The sequence below is a fragment of the Monodon monoceros genome, unplaced genomic scaffold, assembly GCF_005190385.1.
Source record: "Monodon monoceros isolate NGI ecotype Baffin Bay Population unplaced genomic scaffold, NGI_Narwhal_1 Super_Scaffold_19, whole genome shotgun sequence".
Classification (NCBI taxonomy): domain Eukaryota; kingdom Metazoa; phylum Chordata; class Mammalia; order Artiodactyla; family Monodontidae; genus Monodon; species Monodon monoceros.
The window spans coordinates 26,162,967-26,181,668 of NW_021703775.1; the positions used below are offsets into that span (position 1 = coordinate 26,162,967).

At 39.7% G+C, this 18,702-nt stretch overlaps 1 protein-coding gene and 1 long non-coding RNA gene across 14 annotated transcripts in view; one reads left to right on the top strand and one right to left on the bottom strand.

The window, feature by feature from the left end:
* The window catches only part of LOC114901122, a 44,731-nt gene extending 27,311 nt beyond the window's left edge, over positions 1-17,420 (top strand). The window contains exon 4 of one of the 7 annotated variants that reach the window (XR_003795025.1): positions 14,395-17,420. This is a non-coding gene — a long non-coding RNA (uncharacterized LOC114901122). Of the gene's footprint in view, positions 1-9,031; positions 9,601-14,394 lie in introns of those variants that run through there. The other 6 variants (XR_003795021.1, XR_003795023.1, XR_003795022.1 and 3 more) reach the window with 6 other exon arrangements.
* The window catches only part of ALMS1 (ALMS1 centrosome and basal body associated protein), a 225,971-nt gene continuing 208,137 nt past the window's right edge, over positions 869-18,702 (bottom strand). For 6 of the 7 annotated variants that reach the window (XM_029232819.1, XM_029232815.1, XM_029232818.1 and 3 more), the window contains 7 exons: positions 14,346-14,463; positions 12,401-12,604; positions 11,725-11,954; positions 10,603-10,786; positions 8,375-8,438; positions 2,277-2,376; positions 869-1,030 (listed from right to left, as the gene is read on the bottom strand). In XM_029232819.1, the coding sequence (XP_029088652.1) occupies positions 986-1,030; positions 2,277-2,376; positions 8,375-8,438; positions 10,603-10,786; positions 11,725-11,954; positions 12,401-12,604; positions 14,346-14,463 (945 nt within the window). In that variant the 3' untranslated portion in view covers positions 869-985. The remainder of the gene's footprint in view (positions 1,031-2,276; positions 2,377-8,374; positions 8,439-10,602; positions 10,787-11,724; positions 11,955-12,400; positions 12,605-14,345; positions 14,464-18,702) is intronic. The other variant, XM_029232816.1, reaches the window with a different exon arrangement.

The following is an 18,702-nucleotide window of genomic DNA, read 5'->3' on the forward strand; positions in this document are numbered from 1 at the left end:
TATCTAGTGCCATGAGAATGTTACATAAAAAAACCACCACAAAATAACATTTTTTCAGCTCATGAGTCTGTGGGTCAGCAGCTTAGGCTGAGCTCAGCTGGGCCGCCCCTTAGATCTCCAGGTGTCATGCCCTGCCTCTTCAGTGACAGGAAATGCGAAGTCATGTGGAAAGGGTGAGGAGAAGGAGTGTGAGAAGAATCCACGTGAGAAGGATCAGGGCCAATGATGCCATCAGTCTGCTATGGCCCCCAAGGTCTCTGCTGAAGGGCAAGAAGGCAGCCAGGGACAGAGTGTGGGATTTGACATGAACTAGACCTAGAAGCGGCACAACCCACATCCCACTGGCCAGGGCCAGGTCATGATTTAAATCAAGCTTCTGTTGCCTCTTGAGTTTTGTCTACTAAAGGCTAATAGCCCCGAAGGAAGCTGGAATGAGGCTAGGAGGTAGCTCTGGACCCAAGGCACCTGTGTCTGCTGAGAGTTTCTGGGCCCATCTGATGGCTACCCTAACCAGACACTGTCTGACACCAAGTCAGCAAAAGGGCTCTCACCATGTTATGCTGCATTTCTTTTCCTTGACTGGTGCTTTTAGATTGAAGTTCCCCGCACACCTCAGGGAGACACTGCATAGCTCCCTGCACCTCTACAGATGAGAAATAACCCTCTGCTGCTTGCTTTACTATGAGTCAATCAGAAGTTATTTTCTATAAAAACACATACAAAAAGGGACTTACTCTTGCCTAGAATTAAGATAATACCATTGTAACAAACATCCCTGTGGGCAAGGCCACTGTGGAGAAAGTATTGCTCCTGAACCATTAATAATCTTAATCATTCTACCCAAGACTCTTCAGAAGGTTACTACTTCTAAATTACACATGGACAACAAGATAAGTTTTATTAAACCAGACTCATAAAAGTAAGGATTGTGCTCCTCCAGGCTGATAAAATATAATTCCAGGGCTCTGAGGAAAATATTCTTATGTCAGTTCCAAGGAACTTTTCTCCCCAAGAGTTGATTGGTCAATTTCTGTGGAAGAAAAGAAAGGCAGGAAAGAAGTTAGATGCTCTTGCCACTAGAGGCAGACAGCCACTCCTCACCCCAGACGTGTGGCTGAAGAGGCCAGTGGTGTTCTCCCCAAATCCTGTTTATCTTCCCCAGCTACAGAAACGATGGTAATTATACAAAAAATACTTCCTGAAGGGTTTAGGGAAGATGATCTGTAGTCTATTATAGTCTATACAGAAATATAATATTAATATAATCCTAATAGACTAATCCACCTATCAGTTCACAAACACACAAGCACAATTAAGAGGCCTGGCCTTGTGATGCTGACACAACAGACAGGCCATGTAGTGCCTGGGGCGTCCCCACTTGAGGGAGCCCAGCCTGAGCCACGGTATGCGCTCCAGAAGCAGCTCTCCAATCCCACATCGGTCTGGTATGAACTCATCTCTTGGTTTCTGACTTTCAGAGTCCTCTGGGGGTGAAGTGAGGGGGCTGGGAAAGAAATGAGAACACTGAAGGATCTGGACCTTCAGGCATAGTAGCCCATCTGCTTTCTCAAGGAATTAATTGGTAGCAAGTCCCCTGGCCTGTGAGGTTCTAAAACTTGCAGTACCACTGATTCTACTGGGGCTGTGGGCAGGAAATGGTAGTGGCTTCAAGGCTCTGAGTACCCAAACTGCCAACTTGTATGCTACACTTGGACATTTTCCAATTTATTTAAAAAGTTCTAGTGGTATATGATTCACCCATAAGGGGCATAAAACTATCATTTGGGACTCTGGATGAAAACTCATCAGTTCTGAAAGATGTGGGCATTTCCAGCATGGCGTCTAAACTGACACCCAAGTATGAAATTTGGTTTCATTCCAAATGTATGCCTGGAAGGTGCCTTATTTATTTATTTATTAAACAATTTTAAAACATTAAAACAATTTTTTTTTGGCCGTGCCGTGAGGCATGTGGGATCTTAGTTCTCTGGCCAGGGATCAAACCTCTGCCCCCTGCAGTGGAAGCACTGAGTCTTAACCACTGGACCATCACGAAAGTCCCTGGAAGATGCCTTTTTTAGATTTGCCTTTCTAGATTTTCAGATTTGAAGTCTAGTTACAGGTGCTTTTATCTTCTAAATTTTAGTAGTGGTATAATGCGTTATGAGCTTAAGTTCACTCTCCAAATGTGGTTAATTCAAACAGGTCGGATGTGTTTTTCTCAATTTCTCTTTCCCCTGATAAATCTCATCAATCCTGCTCTAGGACTGACTGACCTTTTTATATAGCTGGGCTCGCAGCCGGTACGACTTATATTCCAATCTCCTCTTTTCCTCTTCTCTCTTTTTCTGTACTTCTGGAAGCTGTTCATAAATCCTTAGAAATGGCACCGATGGAAAGACAGAAAGCAGTGAGGCCACCTGACCACAGAGGAACACGATCACTCCTCCCCACATCTCCCTAAGCTCTACTGCTCTCCAGGCACTCAGTCCCTCAGACAGGCTGTGGGCCTGTTGTGTGCCCAGCTTCCTGTTAGACACTTGGACACGAAGAACCCTGGCCTGGAGTGCTCATGATCTGAAAAGGGATACAGATAAAAATATAATAAAATCCTGCTAATAGTGGTTACTTATGGGAAAGAAGTGGAATAAGGGGTGGAGATGAACTTCTTTTCACTCTATATGGAAAAATGTATGGTTTCAATATAAGATAATGATTTTGTATTACTACCATATTTTTAAGCATGAAAAATAATGCAAAAGAAAATACAATAATCGTCATATCTACAAAATGCTACATAGAGTTATAGGAAAAGAAACAAAACGTATTCTGATTGAAGGAGGTCAAGGAAGACCAGAGAGGAGACTAAGCTTGAGGTAGGTCTTGAAGAATAGTTAGGAGCAGAAAGGGGAGGTGGGGAGAAGGGAGTGTTGGTAAGAATGGAGTCAAGGCTTCACGGAGAGAGTGTAGGGGAACAGGAGGGAAGCAGATGGGGTGAAGGTCTCGTAGCCATGTGAAAACCTTGGGCTCTGTCCTATCAGGGACTGGATGCCACTGATTTTAAGTAGGGAGGAACATGATCAAACATTCACTTGATAAATACACTCTAACTGGAAATAATGTAAATCTCCAACAAAAGAACAGTTAAACAAATTATGGGCTATAATAAAATTGTTACAAAGCATAAAATGTTTCAAACAGTTTTTATGCTATGGGAAAACGTTCACAATACAATGTTAAGCAAAATAAAGCAGGCTACAAACCTGTATATATAGTATGATAAACAATGTGGGGAGAAAGAAGTGTGTTAACACAGGTCTCTGCAAAATCCCCATAGAAACAGGACTAGTGTTAGCTATGTTTAGATGGAAGAATTATGAGTGACATTTATTTTCTTCTTTTGAACTTTTTCTGTATTTTCCAAAGTTTTCTGTAATCTGAAAAGAAAATCATTGATAATGATGTAGCGGCTCTGTGGAAAAGAGATTAGAGAAGATAAAGAGCAGAAGGGGGAGAAAAGCAGTCCTCCAAGAAAGGAGGCTAAGCCCGCATCAAGGCAGTGAGGAGAATGGGTTCCAGAGCAATCATGAAGGCGAGTCTCCAGGACGCACTAGCCGGCTGCACGTACAGTGTGGGGTCACGGAGCTGGAGGCAATAGCTCCCCAGCTTTTCTAGTGGGTGAGTGGGTGGCCCAAGTAAGTGTGGGAGAGGAAAATGGGTAGTTCCACTTTGGACACAGTGAGGATAATCACTAAATGAAAACACAAAAGTGGAGGTCAGGAAAGAGACCAAAGAAGAACAAACATATATTTTTAAAAGTCACTGTTGATGAAAACCACAATGAGATAGCACATCACATCTGTTAAGAATGGCTATTATCAAAAAAATAAGAGATAACAAATGCTGGTGAGGAGGTGAGAATGTGCTCCGTTGGTGGGAATGTAAACCGGTGCAGCCACTATGGAAAAGAGTGTGGAGGTTCCTCAAAACATTAAAAATAGAACTGCCGTATGATCCAGCAATCCCACTTGTGGGTACATATCTGAAGGAGATGAAATCATGATCTCAAAAAGATATCTGCACCCCCATGTTCATTGCAGCACTATTTACAATAGTGAAGACATGGAAACAACGTACGTGTCCATCGACGGATGAATGGATAAAGAAAATGTGATATATATATCTACATATAATGGAACATACATATAATGGAAAATGTGATATATATATATATACATATAATGGAATAGCCATAAAAAAGGAAAAAAATCCTGCCATTTGCAACAACGTGTATGGACCGTGAAGGCAATGTGCTGAATGAAATAAGTCAGACAGAGAAAGACAAAACCGTATGATCTCACTAATACGTGGAATCTAAAAACATCAAACTCATAGAAACAGAGAACAGAATGGTGGTTGCCAGGAGCTGAGGGATGGGGGAATGGAAAGATGCTGGTCAAAGAGTATAAACTTCCAGTTTTATGATGAATAAGTTCTGGGGAGCAAATATGCAGCACAGTGACTGTAGTTAACAACATTGCATTGTATACTTGAAAGTTGCTGTGACAGTAGAACTTTAATGTTCTCACTATAACAACAACAAGAAAAATAAAATGGTAATTATGTGAGGTGGAGGATGTGTTAACTAACTTTATTGTGGTAAACATTTTGCAATACAAATGTATGTCAAATCATCACATTACATAGCTTAAACTTATACAATGTTAAATGTCAATTATATCACAGTAAAGCTGGAAAAAAAGTCACGGTTACAGAAGGGATAACAAAGGCCATTGGAAAAAGACGAGTTATCCCAAGGAGAACATGTGATGTGAAGAGAAAATCTGCTTGGGCCAGTAAAGGTTGTGTTCTAGGGCTGGAAAGCTGGGAGTCTGGCTAATCAGAGTAGCCAGAAATTGCATTTTGTAAATGGATCCTTGAAAGCAATTACTACATACTATTGGAACTGTCTGTCTGCTCATGGTCTGGAGTCAACTATCTTTCATTTGTAGTACCTAGTCCAGTGCCTGGAGCATACCCAAATATATGCATTAATAAGTTAGTGAAAACACTTCTCTTAAAGGACACATTGGAAGAAATGCTTCAAGTTAAGAGAGTCAGGTTCTCTCTTCTCCAAATCTTTTCTCTTATCAGAAACGTTTAAACATCTTTGGTAGAGGTAGGTGATGGGAAAAGATGATGAGTAACACAGAGCTCCAAGTCCGCCACATGATACACCTGAAGGAGTACTGGGTGGGGAGCCTGTTGCCGGACTCTAACCCCAGCTCTGGCCCTGACTTGCTGGCAACCTCTCTCTGGGTTACAGTTTCCTAAAAGTTAAAGGTAGACTAGATGACCTTTAAGATCCCATTCAACTCTATGATTCTCACATGGAAGTAGATGGCTTCTTTGAAAGGGGGCCATATCAGAAATAAAATGGAACAGAAGTACTCTAATGAAAATGTGTCAATTTAAAACCTGTCTCTTCCTAGAAGATGGGTACTTAATCCACCCCTTCAACTATACTTATATTTTAAAGCACAGATACGTTTCAGAAGATGCCCTACCTTCTTGCAGGCAAGCTTCATAGTCCCATATAGCAAGGACTCCTCTTGCTGAGGTGAGAGTGTTATTAGCTGCCACACAATGAACACTATGTAATTTCCATTAATTAAATTTTGTGACATTCAGAATGAAGCAATAATTCTCAAAGTGTTTGGACTTTCGACACCTTTATACTCCTAAAAATTGAGGGCAATTTTGGTGAAAGTGGATTTTATCTATTGATACTTACTGTATTAGAAATTAAAACATTTAAAAAGAATTTAAAAAATACTTATTTCACAACCTAAGCGTCCATCAACAGATGAATGGATAAAGAAGGTGTGGTACGTATATACAGTGGAATACTACTCAGCCATAAAAAGAATGAAATTCTGCCATTTGCAACAACATGGATGGACCTAGAAGAAGGTATTATGCTTAGTGAAACAAGTGAGACAGAGAAAGACAAATACTGTATTACATCACTGATGTGTGGAGTCCAGAAAATAAAACAAATGAATGTATATAACAAAACAGAAACAGACTCACAGATACAGAGAACAAACCACTGGTTTCTAGTGAGGAGAAGGAAGGAGGGAGGGGCAAAATACGGGTATAGGAGTAGGAGATACAAACTATGTATAAAATAAATAAGCAACAAGGATATATTGTATACCACGGGGAAACATAGCCATTATTTTGTAATAATTTTAAATGGAGTATAACCTATAAAAATATTGAATCACTATGTTTTATGCCTGAAACTAATATTATATTGTAAGTCAACTATACTTCAATAAAAAACTTGTTTCTTAATTTATTAAAAAAAAAAGCCTGTTACATGTTAACATATAAAATAAATATACTTTCCAAAACAAAAATAAGAAGAGTGGCATGTTATACATATTTTGCAAATCTCTTTAATGTCTGGTTTAATAGAAGACAGCTGAATTCTTATATTTGCTTCTGTATTAAGTTTGCTGTTATATGTTGTTCTGGTTAAAGTGTACATTTAAAAAAATCCAGTTTACACACATATGTAATTGGAAAAGAAAAGAGTATTTTAATATTCTTTTCAGATAATTGCCGATTTTCTTTTTTTTTTGGCTGCTCAGCTTTTGGGATGTAGGATCTTAGTTTCCCGACCAGGGACTGAAACTGCGCCCTCAGCAGTGAAAGGGCCAAGTCTTAACCACTGGACCACCAGGGAATTCCCTGATTTTCTTGATACTATACCAAATCTTGACAAGTGGTAGTTTAAATGTTGACATATTTACTTATATAATATGAAGAATATTACAATTATTTATGTCACTGCTGATATCATCAGAAAAGTCTAAGTACTGGGAGATAGTCAATCTCATAGTGGTAGACATAAGTTTTCTAGAATTCTATTCTTTACTTGAAAGTTCAGATTTTCTCTTTGGCAATAAACACTGTCAGCTGTTTTCCCGGAGAAGTGACAGATTCACTTCCTCATTTTCAAGAAAATATCTGTCATATACCCAATTTGGAATAATTAGTTTATCAGTCATTCTTTCAAGTAAAAGCCATGTTCCATGAAAAAGGCAGCGAGTTCAGCTCACTACACAAACCAAGGCTTTTCCTTGAACCAACCATCGTATCTTGGTATGCAGCAGAAGTGCTTTATGTGTACTTCCATTACACTGCTGCCATGTGGCTGTGAAGAATAAAACGCCAAGTAGACTAGCACAGTTTGGTCCACTGTCTCCCATAGTGCTAAGGCATCAGCAGTTTTAGTCCTCCCTTCATTACTTTTGCATCATCTGTATAAATGTCAATACAGTTAAAAAGACACATAATATCCTAGTATTATTTTGTAATTTGTTTTGACCTGACAAAGCCCCTGAAAGGGTCTCAGCAACTTCCAGAGGCCCATGGACCACACTTTGAGAACCACTTGATTAAAGCATCCCTTTGAAATACCTATAAGGAAATGGTTTACTAAATGGAGAGTAAAAAGATTTCAAGAGCAATGCTTTAATTTACCTAAGATAAATTTTTTTCAAGCACTATGCCAACTATAAAACTGTTCTTATTAAAGGAAGTCTCCAATGACCCCCTAAGAGGTAACCAACCATTAACTTAGTTATATGGCAGTCTCATGAGCAATATATGCATATCTCTAATTAATTAATTGCTAAGGAATGCAAAGGCACAAAATTTCAAAAGGTAAAAAATTAGTCTTTCTCCAACCTCTGTACCCCAGTCACTCAGTTCCTTGTCCCAAAGGCAACAACTATTACCAATTTTTTGGGTATCCTTCCAGAGATAGTCTATGCATATACAAGTATATGCATCTATGTAAGCACAAATACTTTTTTATTAAAGACTACAAATGGTGGCAGTGTACACATGCTTCTGAAACTTGATTTTTTTTTAAGCCTAATTTACTGTGTTTTGGAGACTATTCCCCTATCTCTCATTGTACTGGATACAATTCCTAGTAAAAGGATTGTCTAGATGTAAGGCCCCAGATATTTACTTTTATTTAAAAATATTTTTTATTTATATTTGTTTCTAACAAACACAAGCCTGATTAAGGCAAGCAAATTAGTGGCGATTCTTTGTCTTTTTTATATATGAGGCATCCATACCATGATCTGCTATTTTTCATTTCTTTTTTAGTGCCATAAGTGAGAAACTATTTTTATAACTAATTTTCTCATAATGTATTGTTTTTTTCTTTTTTATCTCTCAAAATGTTTTAACTAGAGCATATGCCTTTATTCTGGGGCCAAGCTATAGCTCCTGACCTATTTGGTGGGCTGATTTATACTTTTATAGTTACTTATTCTTTTGGCCTTACCATTTAGACCGCTGAATCATTTCCTTCTTTCCAACAGGCCTTTTCTTTTGGGCAGCCAGGAAGCCTAAGCAAAAGAAGAAGAGGTTTTTTTTAATGGATTGTGTCTTTTTTTTTTTTTTAATTGAGGTATAGTTGATTTACAATATTACATAAGTTTCAGGTGTACAACATAGTGATTCACAATTTTAAAGGTTATACTCCATTTATAGTTATTATAAAATATTAGCTATACTCCCTATGCTGTACAATATGTCCTTGTAGCTTACTTATTTTATCTCTGAATCCCCTACCCCTATCTTGGCCCTCCCTGCTTCCCTCTCCCCACTGGTAACCACTAGCTTGTTCTCAATATCTGTGAGTCTATATCTTTTATATTTACTGGTTTGTTGTATTTTTTAGATTCCACATATAAGTGATGTAATATAGTATTTGTCTTTCTCTGTCTGATTTATTTCACTAAGCATAATACCCTCCAGGTTAATCCATGCTGTTGCAAGTGGCAAAATTTCATTCTTTTTTATGGCTGAGTAGCAGTGGTGGTGTCACCCATACCAGCCCCTAAAAACTGAAGGACCTGTGACTTGATTTATCTGTTTCCATACCAGCCCCTGAGAGCTGAAGGACACTTGCCCTGATTTATCTTTGTGTTCGTTTCAGAAGTACCTGGCATTTGGCAGAGATGTTTTGCAGCTGTACTTTGAGAGATACATGCTTTGAGAGATATATAGTGGTGAACTCCCCCAAACCGGTTCTGACTTGACCATAAGAACAAGCGTGCGTGGATGAAACCTGGAAGTGTCCAAAAGTTACCTTTGCTTCGTTACCATGCTATGATCTCTGCTCAAAGGGGACATTTGTACTCTGCTAGGCACAATCTGTGCCATGTGCAAAGGACCATGGAAGACTGTGCATGTCCTGGCTGCCCCCGGCCGCCCCTGAAAATCTCCACCCCTTTCCTCAAGCCCTAATGACCTATCTGCCTCCTAACCCTTAAAATCCCTTACTCTGCTCCCTTCAGGGAGAAAGTATCTTTAGAACATGAGCTCTCCTTTCTCCATTCCTTGATCAATGAATAAAGTCTATGCTCTGCTATGTCGAACCTGGTCTCATTCAATTGACATCTGTGACTCTAGGCAGAGGACCCATTGAGGGGTCCCCAACACTTAGGGGATCAGTAACAGGGTATTGTGCCTTAATAAGGAAGGGTGTGTTGCTCAAGAACTGTGAGAGGGAGCTGCTGGGACTTTGCGCCCCTACCCTGAGCTGGCAGTGGCTGGGTGGTGAGTAATGGCCAAGGCCAAGGCCAGGGTTAGACTATGATGACTATGATAGCAGCCTGAGGCTTCTGAAGACACAACACTGTGGCACAGACTAGACAGTGTGCATTGAAACACTGACCAGTTTACAGGTAAGGCTGTGATGAAATCATTAGGTAGTACTTTATAGTTTTCACAGATCTCACAAATTATTTTATTGAGATCTTACACCTAGCATAATTGTTAAGAGAACAGACTCTAGCGCCAGCTCACCAGGGTTCAAATCCCAGTTTAACAGGTGTGTAAATCTTGGGCAAGGTACTTAATCTCTCTTTGGCCCAGTTTTCTCATCTGTGAAACAGGGATATTCATAGTATCACCTCAGAGAGGCTCTGTAAGCATTAAACAAGAACAATGTCTGGGCAAAACATAAGGGCTATATGAGTATTTATTATTATTATTATTATTATTATTATTATTATTGCTACCCTATGAGGAAGGCAAGCCTGGAATCAGCCCCAAGGCCCTCAAAACATTACTTTTGGAACTAACTTGCTCATGGTGACAGAGCTGGTTTTTAAAAACACCATTCTTGGGAATTCCCTGGCGGTACAGTGGTTAGGACTCTGTGCTTTCACTGCTGAGGGCCCAGGTTCAATCCCTGGTCAGGGAACTAAGATTCCACAAGCCACGTGGCGCCCCCCAAACAACAACAAACCCAAACACCATTCTCACTGCACACGCTCACTTTTAAAGTGTAGTGACAGGGCAAGAGTAACTGGGCTTATTTGGGTTGTGAAAGTGCTGAGAGCTAAATTGGGCAGGTTCTGCTACCTAAGGAGATTTGAGTCTCAACAAGCAAAAGGTCACTTTCTGACCTGTAACTAGCCTGGCACTGAGCAGTGCTGCCTTGCATGAAGCAGACCTTGCCCTCTCTACCAAGTCGTAGGAAAGTGAACAGGAAGAGTATACCTCTCTTAGGGAGCAGGTGCATGGCGTCCCGGTGGCCCTGCCATCCTCGCACAGTGTTGAACAGTGCCTCCCGTTCACTCTGTAACATGTTCTGCAGCTTCCTCTCCTGGACTATTAACTTCAGGCGCTTTATCCGTTCCCCAGAGCGGGAGATGAAGTCAGGTCTGTGAAGTTGCAGTGATTCCTGAGGAGGAGAAAAAGCCCCCAACCTCACATTAATGATGTAGGCTTTTCTCCAAGGGCCTAGAAAAAACAGTACCTGCCTAACAGGTTTGGAAAGCCTGTTTGTAACTTATAGAAAATATCTAGAGTTGAAGAATTATAATAACAACTCCCTGTGCGGGAAAGCTCCAGTAGGAAAATCAGAGGGATCAAAGAAATGCCTTTGGAATAAGCCAAGAACTAAGACTGTGGCGATACATTTTCTGGACTTCCCTCGTGGTGCAATGGTTAAGAATCCGCCTGCCAATGCAGGGGACACAGGTTCGATCCCTGGTCCGGGAAGATCCTACAGGCCACGGAGCAACTAAGCCCTTGTGCCACAAATACTGAAGCCCGCGCCTAGAGCCTGTGCTCCGCAACAAGAGAAGCCACCGTAATGAGAAGCCTGTGTACAGCAAGGAAGAGTAGCCCCCACTCGCCATAACTAGAGGAAGCCTGCGCGCAGCAGTGAAGAACCAATGCGGCCAAAAATAAATAAATAAAATTTTAAAACAAAACAATAACATTTTCTTTAGCTCCCCAGGTACTTATAAAGAAGAGAGCCGGTGCCTTTAAAACCCTGTGTTAAGCAGAAACAGGAGTTATATAAATGCAGGAACAAATATAAGGCTGATGCAAACATCAGGCCTCTACTGCACTCCACGTGCTGGTATGTATCTACAAACCCAATGAGCAGCTACACAACATCCTCCCTTCTGAGGGTGGATGCACGATTTATAACAGCTAACAGTAAGGCAGCCTTTGATTAATGAGTGTGAGAACAGATGAACTGTGGAGGTGCTAGAAACGAGGATCAGTTGACTGTACTTCAGAAAGCCAAGTCACAGGTTTAACTCTTTTGTATCTTGCCCCTTCTTCCTCCTTAAACATATGGCTAAAATTAACTCAATGTCATTGTACCTGTAGGGTTGCTCTCACAAATGGCTTCAGTGGATCTCTGCCTGGGCCTGCTAGTGAACTGTGGCTGTCCATGTGCTGTCCTTGCCAGTTCTGTTTCTGTAGTGGCTCCCTCCAAGGTGTGGTGTTGGTTACTGGTGCAAACCAGGAGACACCAGGGCCATGAAACTTGGGCAGGTTTTCCTTCTTAGGACCAGACTTCACATTTTCCACAGGAACAAACCATGAAACTCCTATAGGAATTATTTTTAAGAAAAAAAGAAGATTTTTCACTTTTTTCATCAGAGACGTGCATAATATAGGCTCTCAGGGACTCAGCTGTCAGCGGCCACCAGGAGGCCCTGGAGTCTGCTTAACTGCAGGTGTGACTCAGGAATTGTAGTGTTGGATGCAGTCAGCCCTCTGTATCCATGTACACAGAATCCTTGGATTCAGGGGGCAGTACTATGCCATTTTATATAAAGGACTTGAGCATCCATGGATTCTGGTATCCATGAATGGTCCCAGAACCAATCCCCTGCAGATACGGAGGGATGACTGTACTTTGAAAATTTGCCAAGGTGGTGCTGGGGAAAAGATAGGGTCAACATTAAATCATTTAGAAACAAAGAATCTTAGCTTTGCAAAAGACTTGAAATTCACTAGTTTTTCTACTAAGAAAGCAGAATTAGAAACTGACCTTCCCAGCAGCTCTGCTTATTCTTCCTTAACTTTCTGTCCCCAAGATAACTGGTAAGGAGCCTTTTCTCTTCTATCTTTTCTTCTGACCAAGAAGTCACATCACTGTCCTCTTCTACTCTAGCCTCGCTAGAACTTGGAGTTGGGAAAGTCATTCCAACATCTCGAGTGTGTTTTCTGACACCATTCACAATCTCCAACGTACCTAAGGCGAAAGATCACAGCTATCTCTGGGAAGAGCCTTGAGACTTGGTTGGCAGGTATATTCAGGTCAGTAAATGAAAACTTAAAAAAAAAATTAATCATTTATTTTCTATTCTGCAAAGAAAAGGAATTGAGAAGATCTATAATTTTCATATCTAAATCTGGTAAAATAGGGAATTCCTGGCGGTCCTGTGGTTAGGACTCCACACTTCCACTTCAGGGGGCACAGGTGCGATCCCTGGTTGGGGAACTAAGATCTCCCGTGCCGCACAGTGTGGCAAAATAAATATAAATAAATAAATAAATAAATCTGGTAAAATATTCAAAACAATCATTGAGACACATTTTTAACAAGTATCGTTATGTAAAAATATTTGTTGAAGATAGTGCTCTGAATGAATGCAAAAGACAATGCAAGCAGAGTTGAAAGGCGATATAAACTGTTTTGGAATCATATTATTGTACTTACTACATCAAGCCTCTTCAAAGTTTTATTGTAATTTCGGTATATGTGAGATTTTATATTTCCTTATTTTTCAGAACAAGTTAAGAGTTGTATTTTCTCTTATTGTCATCAGAAAGTATCCTAACTATGATAAGTAATATACATGTTTTTCTTATTATGATACCTGAATAAGGAAGGGTAGTTTCACTATTACCATTAGAGTTGGATTTTTTTATTCCACTTCAGTAAATGAAAAAAATTTAAGCCTTCAAAATCGCAGGCTACTGCTTCCTCTTGGGTGGGGTGAAGGCGTATGAGGGAAAGAGAAGAGAGGGAAGACGAGAGTAGAGATAGAGAGAGGGAGGGTGTGTGTGTCTGTGACAGAGAGAGAGAGGGAGAGAGGGTTTTCGTTTGTCAGTTTAGATATTAGAGGGAAAGAACTACTAATATGGATTCAATGGGAAAAGGATTTCAGTTCTGGTCCAAAGTGAGAGGGACAGTAAGTGCTTATAGTCCTACTGGCAGTTACCCAGGTAAGGAAGAGGTTAACAGATGTAAAGACATGACTCGAACGGAAAAATAATCAAGGGGCAAGTTTATTTCTGTGTTATAAAGTCAAAAGATATAGGAAGTCATAAAGTGAAAAGCCACCTTCCCACTCTTCTTCTCCATTCATTAAGTTTTTAACCCTGTGATTCCAGAGAATTTTTTGCACACATTCAAGCAATTCTCTTCCTTCCTTTATTTTTTGAATACATGTAGTAGCATGCTATACACTATTTTGTACCTTGCTTTTTCTTTTTAACTATATATCTTGGAGATCTTGACGTATTAGTAGCAAGAGCTTCCTCATCCCATGTAGGACTTCATTATATGGATATACAATAATTTATTTAACAATTTGGCTACTGGTGGACATCTAAGTTGATTTTACTTTTTTGCTTATAATAAACCATATTCCAGTGGTTAATTCTGTACACTTGCCATTTTACACATATGCACTGTATATTTATAGGCTAAACTTCTAAAGTAAAAGTGCTGGGTCAAAGTAATTTTGATAGAAACTGCCAAATAGGGGTTGTACTCCCAACTTATATTCCTACTAGAATGTACCTATTTCCTTGCAGGCTTGCCCACAAACTTACTATCAAACTTAGATTTTTGTCAATCTGATAGGTGACAAATGGCATTTGAGTATAGTTTTAATCTTCATTTCTTTTTTGTGAGTGAGCTTGAGTATCTTACCATAGTTTTAAGTGCTACCTGTATTTCAATGGAAATGTTTAAATTAATTTACCTGCTTGTATGCCCTTATTTAACATATGTACATTTCGCTTGTTGCAAAGGGTAGAGCTCGAGCTCCAGAAACTGCTGGTAGAAGACGAAACAGAGTCAGAAGAAATATGGTCTGTCACCTGGAAAAACAAGAGATCCTGTCATCATTACCTGTAGTCAATGGCACAGTTACCCAAGGGATAAGAAAATACTATCATCAAGAGCCCTTTCTAATTCAGTTCAAACTGTTGAGATGAGGTTGCCAGGAAGCTTGTGACGATGTGAACATGCTACTACACACTTCTGGATGGGGAGGGGGATGCTGCTGCAGTTGGATACAGGCCTGAGCTGTTTTAAGAAGGCAGGAGAGACTGGCTATGCTCCCAGGACTTGAAAAAACTCTGAAGAGGATGCAAGAGAAAGATTAGCCTGGTGTGCCTTCAGAGTGAAATTCTGAGTGACACCAGCATAAAATTTTGATGAGAGATAAAGAAGGCAGGGGATAACTAAAGAGAGTGAGTGATGAAGTGCAGAGAGTGCTTTCAAATAAGATCTGACTTAGAAACTTAAAGGGTAAATGCCAAAGACCTGAGAGGCGCCATGAGAAGTCCTGAATGAGGGGAATATTGCAAAAAGCATTTAAAGATTTGAGCCCAAAAGGTTGTTTTTAGCAAGTAGAGCAATAAAGGGAGTTGATGGTGGAATGTTAGTGGATGACAAAAAGATTACCAAAATATAGTCGAACAAATATGATATAAAATAGTATTTCTTAAACTTGTTCATCGGAACAATCTCCTGAGGGAGGGTCCTAACCCAGAACAATGAATTGGAGTTTCTAGGTGAGGGCTCTGGGCATCTATATTTTGAATAAATGTCAGATGCTTGTCTACTTAAACACATTTGGTAGAGTAAATTCAAGCCCAAGTCAGGAAAGGAAACAGAATATCTGCTTCCCTGAACTAGATAAACTATATTTCAGGGTCTTCAGGGAATTTGCAACAGATCCTGGAGGAGACGGGGCTGGCTATGTTAGATGTCTGGGGACAGGAAATACTTTAATTTTCAAAAAGATAAGCATTGCAAACTGCGGGGCTTAATAATGATGACCTGTAAAATTCTAGCATGGATCACAAATTTGATAATTTGCAAGCATTTAGAGGTTAAAGAAAAGATGAGAAAATTTTAGCCAAGGTTCATTAAGACTGGCAGAATAAGCCCTGCCAGGTTAGCCTTGTTTTTCCTAGTCGACGTGGTCACAACTAGATTTGAATAAAACAACAGAATTTCTCATTATGTACTTGAGGGCAAGATGGAGTTATAGGGGTTGAAGGATAAGTTGGTAGAACCAGCTTTCCCATATAATGCACATCTGGGAGGGCCGAAAGTGCTGTCAGGATCCCAAATAATAACAGGCATGATAGGCCAAATCAAACAAGGGATAATTGTCAGGCCCTACACATCAGGCAGAAGGAATAGCAGCAACTCTGAGGCAGTAGAAAAAGCTCTGAGTCGGGTGTCCAAAGACCTAAACCAGTCTCAGATCTTCCCTTTACTAGCTGTCTCTACTTGAGCAAGCCATAATCTCTGTGCCAGTTTCCCCATCTAGAAAAGGGAACACCTAAATTTCTGAAATTATAGAAGTGTTACAAAGAACAAATGATTTAGATTAAAAAATGTAAAAAGCTACTAATATAAAACTATGAGACTATGATGATGTTAAATCAATATGTATGAAAGGGTGGTGAGGAAGATCTGACTGGCAATCCATTATAATTTTTCTGCAGCTGTTTTAAAAAAAAGAACACTTTATGCACTAAAATGGACTTTCAATATAGACTGTCAAGTACAAAAAACAAAGTTTGCTGCCATTTTTGTGAAAAGGGAAGAAAACATATGCAGTTACTTGCTTTTTATGTATAAAATATCTGTGAAAGAACAGAACCCAGATTGGAAAGGAAGAAGTAAAACTTTTTATTTGCAGATGACATAATGCTATCAGTAGAAAATACTAAGGAATCCACAAAGTATTAGAACTAATAAATAAGTTTAGCCAGATTGCAGAATACAAGATCCACAAGATAAAAAAATCAGTTGTATTTCTATATTCTAGCAACGTGCAATCTGAAAATAAAATTAAGAAAATCAGGGAATAAATTTATCAACATAAGTGCAAGCCTTGCACACCAAAAACTATATAACATTGGTGGGAGAAATTAAAGGTTTAAATAAATTGTGAGACATTACACATATGTAATTTAAAAATGGACAACAGGGCTTCCCTGGTGGCGCAGTGGTTGAGAGTCCGCCTGCCGATGCAGGGGACGCGGGTTCGTGCCCCGGTCCGGGAGGATCCCACATGCCCCGGAGCAGCTGGGCCCGTGAGCCATGGCCGCTGAGCCCGCGCGTCCGGAGCCTGTGCTCCGCAACAGGAGAGGCCACAGAAGTGAGAGGCCCGTGTACCGCAAAAAAAAAAAAAAAAAAAAATAATAATAAAAGTGGACAACAGATTTGAATAGACATTTCACCAAAGAAGATATAACAGTGGCCAATAAACATATGAAAAGCTGTTCAACATTATCAGTCATTAGGGAAATACAAATTAAAATCACAATGAGATACTACTTCACACCCACTAGGATGGCTATAATAAGAAAGATGGGCAGTACTAAGTGTTGACAAGGAAGTGGAGAAACTGGAACCTTCACAAACTGCTGCTGAGAATGTAAAATGGTACAGCTACTTTGGAAAACACTTTGGCATTTTCTTAAAAGCTAAACATAAACTTACCATATGACCCAGCAATTCCAGTCCTACGTATATATGCAAAAGAAATGAAAACATATGCCCACACAAAAACTTATACAAAAATGTTCATAGCAGCATGATTCACATTATCCAGAAAAAAAAAATCAAACAATCCAAATGTCCAACAACTGGCAACTGGATAAACAAAATGTGGTAGAGCCATACAATGGAATACTAGCCAGTAATAAAAAGGGGTACTGATACATACTATAACAAGGATGAATCTTGAAAACATCATGCTAAGAAGCTAGATGCAGAAGACTAGATATTATATAATTCTTTTTACATGAAACGTGCAGAAAAGGAAAAAGGCAGATTGGAGGTTGTCTGGGGCTGGGAATGTGGATTGATTGCAAACAGGTATAAGGGACTTTACTGGGTAACAGAAGTGTTCTAAAACTGGATTGTGGTGATGATTGCACAGCTCTGTAAACTTACTAAAAAGAATTGTATACTTAAAATGGATGTATTTTATGGTATGTAAATTATACTTCGATAAAGTGTTTTAAAAATCTCTGTAAAGATTTGCAAGAACAAGTAACACTGAGTATCTCTGGAAAGGAAAGATGGGTGCCTGGGAACGGGAGAGGGAAGACACTTTATCAAACACTCTTTTATATATTTTTAATTTTGTACTATGTATTATCAGTTTAAGAAATGAGAATAAACAAAACAAAAACTTATAAGGAAGAGTGTGGCAATAAAGGTTTAATGGCTTTGGTGAGTTCAGTAGGGGTAAAACATATGTTAGGCCATAGAAATATTCTAGCTTACAGAAAAGAAGATGCTAAATCCTCTGTCACCACCTGAAGCACAACATGCTTAGTTCAAAGGGACATGCTTAAAAACAGGATGTCAACAAATAGACCCAGAAGCTGTCAACTTGGGAAAGGGGAGTAGAAAGGATGACCTGTGAGAAATGGATGACCTGAGGGAAAATACTTCAGGGAAGGAAGTGGGGACCTGAGAGGTAGAAGATTAGATCTCTTTTCTGTGCCTTCAGAGAGCAGAACTGGAAGCAGAACCAGGAAGTCTAGTACAGGCAGATTTTAGATCTTCTGAAGTTTTAAAACCTTTGCCAACTGGAGCCTTAGACAAATGAGACAAGTTGCCAATGAGCGGCAAGTGAGTGGTGGAGCTGTTGAAGCAGAGGCTGGAGCACCCTGGGGAGCAGAGGCAGCAGAAGTGTTGATGGTCCCTTCCAAGAACGAGTCTGAGAACCTCTGGCACTTCCAAAGTACATGGTATGCACCACTGGGTGTAAAGCACCCACGTTTACATCGGATTAAATGAGGAGCCTTGGTGTGTGTGTTTCTGCTTCTAGTTTCAATCTTTTTGATTAAGTTCATTCCTGCCTATAAAACGGTAAACATTTAAAAATAGAAAATAGTCTAAAAATAAATTCTTTCTCAACAAAATGTATCTAGTTAGCCCTCTAGGACGGTGAAAATCAAAAGGACAGACAAAAACAAGTGTTTTCAAGGATGTGGAGAAATGGGAACCTTCATACATTGCTGCTAGGAATGCAAAATGGTAACAATACTTTTCATAACAGTCTGGTAGTTCCTCAAATG